The sequence below is a fragment of the Tigriopus californicus genome, chromosome 3 (assembly GCF_007210705.1).
Source record: "Tigriopus californicus strain San Diego chromosome 3, Tcal_SD_v2.1, whole genome shotgun sequence".
NCBI classification, from domain to species: Eukaryota; Metazoa; Arthropoda; class Copepoda; order Harpacticoida; family Harpacticidae; genus Tigriopus; species Tigriopus californicus.
Genome location: NC_081442.1, coordinates 4803589 through 4818394, shown reverse-complemented (window position 1 = coordinate 4818394; position 14806 = coordinate 4803589). Strand labels below are relative to the sequence as shown.

General features: G+C 39.6%; 3 protein-coding genes across 5 annotated transcripts in view; 1 reads left to right on the top strand and 2 right to left on the bottom strand.

The window, feature by feature from the left end:
• Nucleotides 1-5: 5 nt before the first annotated feature.
• LOC131877679 (uncharacterized protein SYNPCC7002_A1628-like) lies at nt 6-6387 on the top strand. The gene is made up of 6 exons (XM_059223425.1): nt 6-223; nt 288-447; nt 583-776; nt 2141-2296; nt 5779-5932; nt 6246-6387. The coding sequence occupies exons 1-6, from the start codon at nt 14-16 to the stop codon at nt 6365-6367; spliced, it is 996 nt and encodes a 331-aa protein (XP_059079408.1). The 5' UTR covers nt 6-13; the 3' UTR covers nt 6368-6387.
• A 110-nt stretch (nt 6388-6497) lies between these two features.
• LOC131877682 (uncharacterized) lies at nt 6498-11376 on the bottom strand. 2 transcript variants are annotated; one of them, XM_059223429.1, is made up of 5 exons: nt 11047-11376; nt 10435-10590; nt 7833-8071; nt 7556-7697; nt 6498-6873 (listed from the first exon to the last, which is right to left on the bottom strand). In XM_059223429.1, the coding sequence occupies exons 1-5, from the start codon at nt 11197-11199 to the stop codon at nt 6652-6654; spliced, it is 912 nt and encodes a 303-aa protein (XP_059079412.1). In that variant the 5' UTR covers nt 11200-11376; the 3' UTR covers nt 6498-6651. The 2 variants fall into 2 exon arrangements, with proteins under 2 accessions (XP_059079412.1, XP_059079413.1); XM_059223430.1 differs by lacking the exon at nt 10435-10590 and adding an exon at nt 8184-8219.
• A 51-nt stretch (nt 11377-11427) lies between these two features.
• The window catches only part of LOC131877797 (uncharacterized), a 77348-nt gene continuing 73969 nt past the window's right edge, over nt 11428-14806 (bottom strand). For both annotated transcript variants that reach the window (XM_059223586.1, XM_059223585.1), the window contains exon 3: nt 11428-13221. In XM_059223586.1, coding sequence (XP_059079569.1) covers nt 11756-13221 — 1466 coding nt within the window. In that variant the 3' untranslated portion in view covers nt 11428-11755. The remainder of the gene's footprint in view (nt 13222-14806) is intronic.

Genomic DNA, 14806 nt, shown 5'->3' with positions numbered 1-14806 from the left:
TCTAGCCGAAATCATGAGCTGGACAAGACTGACAATCCCATTCTCTACCGCTCCTGCCTCCTTAGATTTAAGTCCAATACTCCAAGGAATCCGGGGTTTGCCCATTATTCATACAGAGAGCTATGTGTGCCGATTGCCCCCGGGGCACCGATTTCAAATGAGGAAATTTCGAGGCGTTTTTCAATCCCTCGTTCAAGATCGCGTCATTGATGCCAAAACTCAGGTTTGAGTGCATGATCGCGACCGAAGATGCAAAAAAAAGATCCATCCGCTTGTTATTTACATAGGTAATTGAGCCTCTGAGAGCCTCTGTGGAATTAGCTGGCCTTGCTCACGATACTCAATACGTGGAAAGGTTTTACGCCGGCGAGACTTCTCGGGAAGAACAAAGAAGAACAGGCTTCGAGTGGAGCCATGGTCTGGCTAGCCGAGTTAGATATGAAACGGGTGCGTGTGTTGTTTTAACTTTCAAGTTTTCAATTAAAGTTGGCACGAAACTTAGAGCAGGCAGACGGACCCCTTGAACTCCATCTCACCTTTGCGATGTCCCTTCCAAACTCGAAATGTTTTTGCTTCTTGTAGGTGGCACGGTCTTAAGTACGCGAATATCCTTGGAACGAGGTCTATCTTGTAGCACCGGGGGAGGTACTCATCATGCGGGTCCAGATTATGGCTCTGGATATTGCCTCATCAATGATATAGCCGTTGCCGCCATGAATTTGATACGGAACGATCCGAACTTCAAAGTACTCATCATTGATTTGGACGTACATCAGGTGAGATTTGAACTATTATGTATGATGTCTGTTTGTCTGGTGTCGACTGGTTTTTAGATTAACTCTAATCATTCATATTTACGTACACAGGTTTCATTTTTTATTCATTACAATTCAAATTGATGTGTTATAGAATTAGATTTTTAGATTTTTCTCTATTTTTGTAAAGTGAGGCAACAAATGAACAACCAAGAAATTCCCTGTGATAAAATTAGATTTTGCATTTGATGTCTTAAACCATCGCTCAACATGTTGTACGATATATATGATTTTAACACTGTTGCCTGAAATATAGGTATTGAGTAAGAATAACAAGAAGCGACCCGTCTCAGTGTTAGATTGGTCATCGGATCCAAATCCGATAGGATGTAATTATCATATTTGGTAATAACAGTCAGTAATAGTAATGTTTCATCATGCTAGCATTTCTATGAAGAACCTTTACGTAATAAATCACTTAGCCTAAAACTCAGAATAAAGATTTTTTTTAAATAAAATGATATATTCAGATCAACCATTCTTAGTGTTACTAGAGTCAACCGTAAAACAATTCAATCGAAAGAGAAGGATATGATAATCATTCCCAAAATTAGGATTAGAGTTGTTAACGTGCTGACGAAATTGCCTTAAACTTTGATGAATAAATTCCACAAGACCCTTCATGGAAGTACGCTGTAAAAAAATACTTGTTTATTTATGTACTATTGCGAGAGAGGGTAAGTGAGAAAGGGTTAGCGTGATTAAATTATTGCATAAGCATTTAATAGCCATATCAAACCATGATTTTCAAAGCAATTTCTTGTGTTGCCCTGACCAATCTTCTGTTGTTAATTAATGTAAAAGAATGCAGGAAATGAAATTGGACTTTCTCGAATTTTACCATTTGCGCAAAAACATTTTAATTTTCCCTATACAGATGATATTTCTTTTTCATCTCTTTGTTGAGTCTTAAGGTGAAGAAAAATGTCATTTTTTTTTAATATAATTTCTTAGCGATCAATTGTTTGAGAGAGGAGAGAGCAATTAGTACGTTGTGACCCAGCCGTTTAGGACTCATTTAATATTAGGCCCAAGGTTAAAAAAGAAAATGTTGACATGTAGCAGGATAGGTTCTAAAATTCATTCAAATAGGCTTTACAGAAAGCCCTGAATTTAAGTTATGCAAAAAAGAGTCCCAAATACCCAAAAACACAACTATGTATATTGAACTTTCATTACTTTTAATACAATATGGGTTAGAAACTACGCCACTCATTCAAATTGCCATGCTCTTTCTTTCCTGCTCAACACTTGAGTGAATTATCATTTCATTTTCTGGCGAAGTTACTACGTCTTTTCCAACTCAAGATCGTTTTCTTTTCTAGGGCGATGGAACCGCTCTCATCTTTGAAAACGAGCCCCGCGTTTTCACTCTGTCAGTTCACGCTGAGAAAAACTTTCCATTTCGGAAACAAAAAAGCGATCTTGATCTTGGACTTGAAGACGGCCTTCAAGACAATGAGTACCTCCAAGTTTTGCAGGTAATAACAAAAATAACTTGGATCAGTCCCTTTTGAAGCGCCCTCTACTAGGCTCAAAAATGCCTAACGTGAAAAAGGAAACAAACCTCTCGCTTACTGGTTGGATATTCTAATCGCGTTGATAAAAATCTTTACCACACTTGTAACAATGGTTTTCTTTTAAAGCTGACATGGTTGCTTTTGTCATTCAAAAGTTCATTGTCAAGGAGCGAACATCACCATTTTCCATTTCTTTTATTCGTGATGCTGAAGTTTCTTACGCAATGAAATGCAGTGTTGAAAGTGAAATATTAAGTGTTTTGGTCATTTTCTTCATGCAAAGAGTCCTTGTATTTTAGAGAGCTGAAACGGTTATTTAGGATAAACCATGAAACGTATTGGTTGTAAAACACATTTTATGATGAACGAAAGCACTTATCAAAATAGAGCAATTGTAATCCGACGACGGCTGCCTAAAAATAATGATTTGATACCGATGTTCCACAAAATACGGAGATTCTAGCAACACATTTTGATCACGATCGATGAATCTTTAAAAGTAACCTAGATCAACACACACTTTGTCCTTGAGAATTATGCTGGATCTGCAACGCCCCATTGTTAATAGTCATTCTGAGCGGGTTAAATTTGCCGTTAATATTCCCCAAAGATCTGCAATTTCCATACCTACGAGTACACACAGTTCTACCATTTCGCTGAAAAGCTGGATCCGTCTGTGTGGAGCCTTAGCGTGACTGCAGAGCAGAAATGACAGGGTTCAGCCTCATCATGTCTTGGAGAGGATCAATTGAGAGCCACATTGCATCCACGGCCTTGAAACTAAATCAAACTTACTTGAAAGGTTTTAGAACAAGGCTAAGCAAGTGGTTTTTTCAGTCCTCGCTTGCGCCTATGTTTTGTGCTCACGTCTTAAATCTATGCGACAAAAGGGTATTTGTACCATGTGGGACGTAAATAAAACAATAGAATTTGCGGCCTAGTTTTTAAGCGTGCCAAGGCCATCGCTAGTTTCAAAATAAGATGGTGTATTGATATCTTGTACGTAGCAGTAGTATTTGTATGCAGAGACTAACTTGCTTCTTGGCATTGATTTTCCTCCTCATGATTTGAAGGTAATTATGCCTGACCCTGTAGATGTTTTTTTTTCTTTTTATTTGGGGAGAAAAGCAATCAATCTTCGGCGATATTTTTGCAAGACAACCTCGCGATCTTTTTTCTCGGAACCGATGAGCCGTTCCCACAAGGTTATATGTAGATGAAAAAATAAGAAGGTGCTGCTGATTCAATTTTAACGGCTTGAGTCCGGGCGACCAACTTTAACCAGCTAATGGATTCTACCCACTCCATATCCTTTTAAACAAGTAATCTCGTGTTGTCATGAAGCAAAGTCTCCAGTAGATAATTTATGTACTCTTCCTTTTTTAATGATTCCTCCGTAAAATACATCTATTCAGACGATAGGAGTTGTTTACCAATTGGTTTCAGCTTTACAACATTCTTCACTTGTTATGATGTAAAAAGTATTAATGAAATAGCTGAAAGAAAAACCACTCGAGTAAACACAAGTAGAAGTGGAAATGGGGGGCAATAACAGCTCTTGTTAATGACAAGGTATTTTTATTTAAATTGTAAACTACGTGCATCTACGCACTGTGTACATTCCAAGCAACTTTCGTGGCTAGACGAATCACTCAAGTTCCCGGATTTTCATCGAAAATATCCTGTTTGTAATAAAACCTCAAGTGAGGTACTCGGTTGTTTGTCAATGGAGAAGATGGGAAGAGAAAAGGGGGACAACTCTTGTAAAATATGCTATGGTATACTCAATTGATTTGTGGTACACGATAGAATAGTTGGCAAGGCTATTGAAAGAAATATAAAAAGATGAACTTGACGGTTATTTCGACCCTGAAGCAAAGACCCAACTTAAGTTCCACCCACCTCTCTGAGCTGAATGGGTTTGAAATGACGAGCAAGACTGACTCTTAACTCATCATCTTTATTGTGAAAGACGGTAAACTGTTTTCAAATTCAATTTGTGGGTTTACCATTGGAACTAGTTTTATGTTGTTGTCATAGTGGCATGTTTATAGTAAAGAACCTTGAGCTAGCTACTATATTTAAGGCTAAGGTGAGGCAAAATTTCGATATTTCGAATTTGAGTCAAAATACAACCGTATTTTGCCAATAGTTTTCCACAAGCGCGACCTCAATTTCTCTAATTTTACCAGTGCTTGCCCTTCTTATCCTTTCATCTATTATGGAACTGAATTCCATTCTTACATTGATTGAATTATGAGACCAGAAGTGAGGAAATAAAAGTGTTTTTCTAATTTTTTTCTCAGACTAACCCTTCAACCAGAATCGTGTTTAGTACTTCAAAAGCAACTAAAATTTAATGAAATTTTGATGTTGAATTAAGTGTCCAAGCAAAGTTTTCATTATTGAAATGCTAATCTTTGACAAATATGGACAATTTGTACCTTCTAATGTCGACTACAAAAACCTGGCTTTTAACTGACTTGAAGATAGTGCGATTTCATAATGTTTGCGTTTGTTCCCTTTTGTAAAAATAACAAATATCTATCAAGGCGAAGATTCCTCTATACAGTAATGTTACTAGGGAAGACAGATAAAAAAGAATTCTTGAGAAAAAGTGCAATTCTCACCTAATTATATCATTATTACTTTGTCGTTCCTAAAAGACTGAAGAAAATTATCATTGTCTTTGTCCTTTTCGGAAAAGATAAAATTTTGCCAAAATTTATGGGCATAAAATGTGTGATTGATCAAGAAATTACATTCTAAAGACAAATAAAAATCATCCAGACACTAGCGCAAACTATGAAAAACGAAAAAGTCATCATGTGATTGAATGCTTAATATGTTTAAGGTCTCCGTCTGGGTGATCGGGAGCAATTAAGTTTGATTTTGATTCTAGGTATTTGGACATACATTCAATATTTAACCTAAAGCTTTGCATGTGCAAGATCGCACATTTTAATAGTCGTGCAAAAAACGCTCTAATCAATAACCAACCAACTGATTGTGGGATGTTTACAACATGTTAAGCGCAATTCTAATTCTTCCTGTGCCTGTTCATCCATGGCTTAATTCAAACCAATTATCTCTTTGTATAAAACCTCAAAATCAAATCTATTAACATTGATTCAAGACATCAGGTCGGTTGACGCTGTTACCTCAATAGAAACTCAGACACAAAAAGTAGTTTCCAAATAGAAAGTCAAGTAGAGTGGAGAACCACTCTAACAAAACTTTTTATTTTTATAATTTCTGATCGCCCAACGAGTTAATTGGACTTTGCCAGATCTGTCATGTCCTTAAAAGCCTCCGAAATTAGGAGCTCAACTCCTTGACATTTTCCCTGGGACAAAAGTTACTGGAAATGGAACGATTTATAATTCACACATCAAATCTTAATGTCGCAATTGTTTGATCTTTAACCCTTGTCCTTGTTCCAGGAACACATTCCTGTTGTATTGGATCAATTTCGACCTGATTTTGTTCTGTACGATGCTGGTGTTGACGTGCATGAAGCTGATGCGCTTGGTCGCTTAAAGTTGAGCGATAATGGATTGTGGCGAAGGGACATGTTCATTTTGAAGGAATGCATGAGTAAGTGAATTTAATATTTAACATACTTTAAGATCGACACTTTGTCCAGCCAACACAAAATCAGATTTACATGTATTGAATAGTAGAATAGGCACGAAAAAAGAAGTTTAAACGGAAAAAAACCTTCAGTACGACTGGCATTTCTTGAAGATCTTATGGCCGACCTCGAATATCATAGAAGCGTCAAAATTAGAATAGCTCGGAAAGAAGTTCCGATAAGGAGGTGTCGAAAAATGTGATGTCATGTCGTTCGTGTGACATGAAAATAATTGACGACTCCGATATCACGGAAAATCTTGCTTTCACATTGCAGAGCGAGGTGTTCCCACATCAACGGTGATCGGCGGAGGCTACGACAAAGACCTTGAAGTTCTCTCGCGTCGCCACTCCATTATTCACCGTGCAGCTATCAAAATTCACTCACAAATGCAATAAATCCTATCTACCAAAATGAATTGTTCCCCCGAATAAGGAATTGTTTTATGATTTGGGTCTGTGCTCCAGCAGGTGTCTTTGATCCCCAAGGAACCGTTTCAAGTGGAACGATCTCATGAAGGGAATTCTATCAAAATTCACTCACAAATGCAATAAATCCTATCTACCAAAATGAATTGTTCCCCCGAATAAGGAATTGTTTCATGATTTGGGTCTGTGCTCCAGCAGGTGTCTTTGATCCCCAAGGAACCGTTTCAAGTGGAACGATCTCATGAAGGGAATTCTCAATCCTCCTCCTCGTCTGTGACAGGCATGTGTGACACTTTCTTGGTCCCACTCGACTTCTTCCTCTTCTTTCGTTTCTTTTTACCCTTCTTCTTGCTTGATTGCACCTCATTCCCCGTTATTTCCACTTCTTTCTCCGGTAGAACCAATCTTTGGTATGCATCGTATTGGAATTCCTTGCATGTGCCGCTACAAAATTCCTCTGCACACTCACTGCAAGTCTGAAAACACGATATCAATGTATTGGCATGGATGAGATTCGAATTTCAAGGGCCCTTTTCCATTTCTCAACCAAAAGTGGGTATCGGTAACCAAAAGGTTAATACCTTAAACTGCTCATAAGTTTTCTTGAAAAGTTGGTACTCCCTTCTTTTGGACCAAATCGATAATCACCAATTTGTCTCAATAATCTGGCATAATACCCAGCAAAGCAAATGACTGAAAGACTGTCACACACGAATAAAGGAACTTTTTTTCGCTTTTCAATAGAAAATGTACTTGTGGTGTTAGAGGAACAAATAACAGAAATTAGTCAGTCCGTTGGGGAGTGTATGATAATCGAAATAGCTGGACAAGATCTTTGGCTTTGAGGGAAAAGACATTTTTTTCGGACAAGGCCTCCCAGACCACTTTGAAGGGAATTTTATACCCTGATCACGCCCTCAGTCGGCGAAAGAGGCTAATACTGACATAGCACTCCCTCACACACACACACACCAAATAATTCCGAAAACAAGTAACTCGTTAAAAATCAATAGGTTTGATCGTCAATTGACAATGAGAAAATTAACCTCGTTAGTTAGCGATTACCATTCAAAACCCATCTTTGATCTCAGCCAATTTCAAATTTAGCCACCCTGGGAAAAACAAAATGCTTATGAAGTTTAAGTGGGTTAATCTTACTTTAATGCTCTTTTCCGCCACACCGCCCTTGCTGGCACTGGGATTTTTGACCACAATAAATGGGTCCTTGCCCCCTCTGGCCAAGGCTTGCTCAGCTTCTTTGGCCCTGGTTTGAAGGCGAAGTTTGTCCAATTGAACCAATCTGAAATGTAGTAGTCGAAAAATATATCGAAGCAATGCCGTGTTTGTAGGTATGGGCGGGATGTGGTGCCTGACGGTCTCAATTTGATATTGGCTTCAAAATTGCTTGGAGACTTCCTCCCTTTCATGTCATTACTTAGAAAAGATCTCTTCGTCCGTCTTATTATTGGGTCTGGCCAGGGTGAGCATTTTCCAATTGATGTCCACGGACGAAAGGTCGGATATCTTGACACCTCTCATCGATTCTGGGCAAGGATCTGCGAATTGATAGGCCGGTTGAGGGACGAACAATAACGATTTCTTGGCAGACATTGGCTTTTCTTTGAGGCCTTCCACTTGATCCTCGGGAAAGTCGGGAGCATTCTCTTGGGCCATCTAGAGGTAATCGAAAGCTGATAAGACCCCTTTTTGTTGGGTAGAGCATTTTGGGGAAGAGTACAACAAGCTCATATTGGATCGAGGTGTATATGCGTATCTTTATGATTACCTTTAAATTGTCGATGAAATTCTGTACATCTTTGTCCTTGAAGAGTTAAAATATGTTTATATAACCATCATGCAATTTATCGAGAGACATCCTGTAAAAGTCTGGAGTAAGTTTAAATCATGCCCAAGACCAGTATACACATTCTGTTACAAGTGTACTTGGAACCGAAAATGGCCAAGGCTCATTCATGTTTGGGTTTCACAACCCTGCTTTTCAACAAAAAGGTCTTTGAGTAGTTCAAAGCATTCCACAAACGTTGCCAGGCATTCAGAAAGTGCATCCAAAGCCGTTATGGGAAAAAATACTTGACGTAAAAGGGATGATATCCATGAACATGTCAGTATTAAATGAGCTTTGAGTTAGAGTTGAGCTTTTCATGTCTAGACATCATATTATCTGCTGCTGATTGAATACTAAGGTCAATATTCGAACACAACTCATGATCTCAAAGGTACAAATTAGGCCACCTGATTTTCTTCGATTTTTATTCCCAAAGATTGAATTGCCTTCCACTGGATATGGAACTGGGGCTTCGAAACATGTCATTGCTTTCGGAGAATTATTCTTTATGGCCTGAACCTTGTCCAGATGCCTTGAAACGATGAAACTGGCTTTGCAGTATTAGATTAACTTTTCACCCTTTTGGTGTGAATTTCAAATCTTTCTTTTCAGTCTTGCTTGGGTTCAGAAAATGCTTTCAACGCGGCCTCTTCTTTCCAAACTAAAACCAACTAGTGATGACCTGAATGCCAATCAAGCAAGAATCATTCTTTTTCTTTTATGTTATAGTATAGTTGCGCAGTCTCTTGAGTTTCTTCCTTAGACAGTTGGCATTGCTTCGTACAGACCTCAATGGATATGACAATGAGGACATACTATCACTTTGTAATGACCGATTATTTGCCTTGTTCGATTTGGTAATCTTTGCATCTTTCATGAAGCCATTGAGATGAAACATCTGCATGTGGTTGTGTTGGTTTGCATTTGCCATTGTGAATGAAGTTCAAATTTCAATCAAAACGTTGAAGTCTTTAATTTGTATTTTAACGGATGCTCTTGCGACTCAAAATTCTCATAATTCATCACTACCAAAATCCTGCAACTGTTGAAAGGGATTTATTTTTGGGAAGAGAGGGCGAAAAACTTGGGTCCTAAACAAGGCAATATTTGAGCCTGAAAACTTATCCTCAAATGTGGAACTAAAGTCGAATCGAGTCTCAAACGCCTCCATAAAGGATTTTTGAATGGCTCTCATGATAACTGATGTCATTCCCAAGCGTATGTCAATCTTACGCCAGACCCACAGACAAAACGAAATACCAAGATACCGGACATCAACATGAGGCTCCCTTCAAGGATGTCAATCTGGGATGACGATCTCCCGTATCTTCCCTTGATACTGTACAGTGTACAAGAATGGTCAGACATTAAAAAGTGATAACAACCGCTCTGATTTTGGCCAGGGTTTTCCCTCGAGTGGGTGGTAGTATCTCTTGTTTCACGGCTGTTATGCGAGCCATAGAGGAAAATATAAGTGGAGGCATGGGTTGAACCACCTCCGAGTCGGAAGAGCTCGGGTCATGATCGGTTTTGAGCAGGTTTTTGAGCTTCTGTCGCAAGACCAAATCCTTCCAATGGGTCCGGGATTTCTTGCACTGAAGCTCGCCCAGGGTGTCTTCCAACTGAAAAGGCATCACACGCACAGGTTGGAGGTGGGAAAATTTATCAAACACTCGATTAGTTTAGTTAGACTACGTAGAGAGGGTTGGCCTCATTTAGATTAGTTAGCATAGGTGGGCATTGACACATTTATTGTTAACATACGATACACGGAGCTGGACCATTTGGCTCATCGTTTACGTCTCAATGGCTTTGATTTTTGGTTAGAAAGTTACTCGAAGTGTCAAGGTCAAGACATAACATTCCAAGATTTTTTCCCCCGCGTTTTTCAAAGCAGAATGAGATGAAAGAAATCGGTAAATCATTAGTGTTTTTTTGTCAAATTTTGATGTACAGGGAAGTTATTTCGTTGGTTATGGATTAGTGGCTAACAATGCCCACCTATGGAGGGTAAAGCGACGTATTAAAATGGTTTTAGGTTTAGCATCATAAGCAATTTAATTCCAGTTCACACACCAAATAGGATCAGAAGAAAGGGAAGGAGTTTTTGAGGATGCATTCCATAGGCGGCTAAATGCATGAATAGAAATAGAGCGAGCACAAACGTAGAAGAACTCAATCAAGTTTCAACCTGTTTGGTCGGGTCAACAGTGGAGAGATCGATGTCACCTTTCAAGAGAGCACGATCGAGTTGCTGAACATACTGACTTCGCCTCAGTTGTCGATACTTTTTGTATTGTTTCATGGCTTGAGACAGAACTTCAATTTGTTCTCGGGTCTCTTCAGGCTAAAATGGGGTAAAACTTTTGTCGAGTGGATATGGCATGAAGGTCGGGGCGAAACTTGTCCAATTTTCAGCAATTCACAAGAAAGGAGAGACTTTTGGACACAAACTCGAGGTTGACTATGGCACTCTTGGGACCGAGATCTCTACTGATCGTTCATCGATAATGGGTCGACGGAACGAGGTTACAACTAGAAAGGCCATATAGCAGTTGCAGGTACAATTCAAATTGCGCGCAAAAGGTCAATCTTTAAAGGCTCGTTGAGTACGATAATGACAACTTTACTTACAACCTTGCATTTGCTATTTCTCTTCAATTGCCGTGAAACTACATTAGCTGTCATATTGAGAGCCTTTTTGTCAGATTTCTCAGAATTTGCAAAGCTGTTTCTTGGAATGGCATGAATACTAGCCATTAAACTGAGGGAGTAAATTAGTAACGAATCGTTGTTCACGTACCCTCTCAGGTTGAATTCTGTAATCCGGAATCTTCTCAATGACCGCACGAAAATCTTCCTCGGATTCGATTTTGATATTGGCCAAATCTAGAATTTGCGGCGGGGCCTTCTTTTTATTCAAAATGTCCTCTAGTTTGAATTTGGCATCCGTCATTTTGAATTCCCACTAGAAATGTTTTTTTTAACTCTTGGGATGAGGAATGTGGGACATTGAAGACAAAGAATCAGGTATCAACACGGCAAAAAATTGCCCCATTATACTAGAGAAGAACAAAGGCACAGAAACCTAACTGGCGAATGGAGACTCTGAAAGGAAATCAAGAGAAAGCCGAATATTGAACCAACAAACTACTCCCTGAAGAGTGGAGGATCTTGGAGCTCAAATTTCAAGGAATAAGGCAGAGACTCCTGGACGTTGTGTGCGGGTTTTCTTTTGTGTGACCTGACAGGATTGACATGGGACCTTTTGTGCAGTAAATGGCTGAAACACTCACAAAGCCTGTGTATTCTCAATTTAGAATACTTCGTCTTTATTGAGCTTGGTTCAAAACCAACAAAGTACAGGAATTGCCTTGGGTCGGTCCATTTTTTTGGAACAAAACAAACGAATCGATATCGCAGTTCTATTCAGATGTTCAGGCTTGTACTTTTAGACCTAAAGGATAGGAGGCACTCGGTGGTAACTTGATGTTGTTGTAATGTTGGCAGGCTCAGAAAAGATCCCCCAAAACGAGGATTCCGATCAGGAAACAAAAGCGGGCAATAGAAAAGGAACAACAGCTCTTCAAATCCCTTGCTCCATTTTCCGGCGAGGGCGAAGAGCCCTTTTCAAGATGGGCCATAGTGAGAGGCCGAGTGTTTTTGGACCTTGTCTCCTCTTTATCGGGCTCAAAAGGAGGCTCTTCCAGCTGACTGAACATCCCAAATGGAACATTCCTTTTCTCACCTTCACTGAATGGATGGCTCGGGGCTGCCGTTGTTAAAGGTCGAGGGATCAAATTGTCGCCTCTCGTTTGGGAAGCCACAGCATCTGCAGGATGGAGGTTGGTGTTTTGCTCCTTGAACGGAGATTCAATTGGCGGAAACTCCGCAAAGCCCCCTAATGTTGAGCCAGCGATCCCGGGTTGTACCGAGGGAACAACGACCTTGGATGGAGTGGATGATGAGGTCAGATGGTTCCTCCGTTCTTTGGCTGGTTTGTTAGTCAAGAGATCTAATAGATCAAGTGGAGGCTTAACAAAATCCTCTTCCTCATCATTGTTAGTGGATGGGACGTTTGATGATGGTGAGGAGGATGTGTAGGAAAAGCTTTTGCCCTGATTTCTTCTCAGGATTTCCAAGAGGAGTAATAAGTCTCCATTTAACAAGGGGTTCTTGATTTGAAAGTTTGACAGGCTTGAGTTCGGCCTTGATGATGAAGGGGTCGAAACCAAGGGCGTAGTAATGTCTGCAAGTTCCTCAGAGAGTTTTGAATTCGTTTCTAACGTGTCATTCACTTTGGGTGGAGCTTTTTCAGCAAGAATATGAGGAGGCTCTTGAGTATGGTTGCTCTCAACCAATTTGGGAGAAGATTTTTGAGTGGAGATAAAGGCCGTGGGAGTCTCTTGAAGTACTTGTGGGCGATTGAGAGAGGTTAAAATTGTATCGTCTTGATCGACATAGATATGGGTTTCACTACCTTTCTTAATTGCTTCAATTTGAGCGGGGGTTAATTTAATTTTGAACTTTTGGGCCTTCACCTCTTGAAGTTTCTCGTACACGCGAAAGGGGTCATAAAGGCCATTAGCGAAATCGCTGCCCTTTTCAAACGCTTTGATGACTTCCGATCCCTGTGGCTGGGTCAATATGTGTTGGCTCTTCGTTTCGTCCAGGCCCTGAGGTTGGACTTTGATCTGGTTCCCAATTGCAATTGGCTCGGGGGTCATTGTGGAAAAGCTGGTGGCCTTTTGAGCACTAGTTATGTGACCGTCCTTGGTCGTTATTAACGCACTAATGGTGGAGGAAAGTGTGCTGGTGCTTTGATTGGATGTGTCCACAACCGAACTGCCATTTCCCTGGTTGCTGTTAGGCTTGATCATCCCGGTTAAAGCCAATGTGGCCTCGAAATCTACTTTACTCATGGTGGCCTTCACAGCGTCCGAGTTGCATCCATTCCAATTGCAACATGCTACGATACCTGGAAGAAGTTAAAGCAATTAAACCCCAAAAAGTGCTTGCTTGCACTTTAGTTCACTTGAGTCTCGCATCTCAAAATACACGGTTGATCGATTGGGCAGATAACAAAGATAGACGTTTATCCTCAATTTGGTTCCATTTTGATTGGTCCAAAAGATGAGGGAGTTTGTGATGTGAATGAACTATTTGTAGTCTAAAAATACCATGGCAAGATCATTCATTTGTTCGTGCTTTAATGGTGACACGAATGTGTCAATTAGCAAAGTTAAGTGAAAAGAAAGAGGAAGAGTCTTAATTTTACGAGTTGACATGATCGAGAGTCGCAATGAAGATTTATCTATTCCTTTTTACTTTTCTGTCTTTTCCCCTCCCCTGTTTTGAGACTTATTTTAAGTGCGTGGCGGTCGAAGTTAAGTATCATTTGCGTTCGTTCAACCGCGTTGGAAAATAATGCATAGTTTAATATTCTTCAAATAAAAAGATTGTTTGGATTTGGACGCTTTTTTCGTCAGCGTTCTGGAGACACTAACGCTCTTGTGGTTTAAGTCCTTACTTTAGTTATGACAGGTGTCAAAATGTGCGGTCACGAAACGATCTGATACTCGCAGTAGGTGCAACTGGGTACAAATCGCATCTCAAAATATGCACTCATGAAGCCATGCAGAGGTGCCCATTAACCAGAATAATATAAAGCTAAATCTGGACCTCACTGACATGAACCTCCCAACAAATATTTGGAGAAGTCTATGTTACGTTGGCCAAGAAAGACATTCAAAATCATTGGGAAGAGCATGCTTTGCTTTTTTCCTAATTGCTTTGACAAGTTAGATTGAGGAGCAGTCATTAACTAAAGCATCATTGAAGCACCGGCTCGTTCTTAAACGCAAGTCAATTGTCAATGATGCTGATGACTTTGACAATAACTGTTTTTAGCATTTTGACCTTATCCGTATTTCTAGGGATCAAGGGATTTTATGACCACTCAAATAATCATGTAACTTCTAAACTCTATAAAATATTTCCCAGGTTTCATTGAACTCTAGTAAAAATGATGAATATGGTCCCAAACTTAAAGTGCCATTGGGGAAGCAAATTTAAAATCATTAATGTTCTGTTCTTGCCAATGGCTACCCTTGTTATGGTAAAAATTTNGTCCCAAACTTAAAGTGCCATTGGGGAAGCAAATTTAAAATCATTAATGTTCTGTTCTTGCCAATGGCTACCCTTGTTATGGTAAAAATTTATGAATGTGGTCCAATTTCATAATTGTTCGCGGGTTTAGCTTTCAAATCAATCCCAGAAAGCCAGAGTGTTGAAAAACTTGCTTCAAGGTATCTTTAGAATAACAATTTTTGAGTAAGGTACACAGGTAACAAATCACCAGATCAGATATTATTTGAAGAGTCCCGTAATTCTCGCTAGTCAAGAAATATCGTTACTTCTTCGAGACAACTTAAGATCTATTCAAGAAGGACTAAATACTAGACCGATCTGCGCTTCATTTTTGAAAATGACTGAATGGAACATTTCCCAGTCCAATTCCTAAATTGACAAAAGCCCTGTCCCTTTACAGCCAGCATGAAAAG

Excerpts from the sequence above, each read along its gene's own strand:
- LOC131877679 (XM_059223425.1), top strand. The coding sequence starts at position 14 with ATGAGCTGGACAAGACTGACAATCCCATTCTCTACCGCTCCTGCCTCC. Across the intron at positions 224-287 it reads TCATTGATGCCAAAACTCAG|GTAATTGAGCCTCTGAGAGC; the intron begins GTTTGAGTGCAT and ends TTATTTACATAG. Across the intron at positions 5,933-6,245 it reads CATTTTGAAGGAATGCATGA|AGCGAGGTGTTCCCACATCA; the intron begins GTAAGTGAATTT and ends TTCACATTGCAG.
- LOC131877682 (XM_059223429.1), bottom strand. The coding sequence starts at position 11,199 with ATGACGGATGCCAAATTCAAACTAGAGGACATTTTGAATAAAAAGAAG. Across the intron at positions 8,072-10,434 it reads CTGTTGACCCGACCAAACAG|ATGGCCCAAGAGAATGCTCC; the intron begins GTTGAAACTTGA and ends GATTACCTCTAG. Across the intron at positions 6,874-7,555 it reads TGGCGGAAAAGAGCATTAAA|ACTTGCAGTGAGTGTGCAGA; the intron begins GTAAGATTAACC and ends TCGTGTTTTCAG.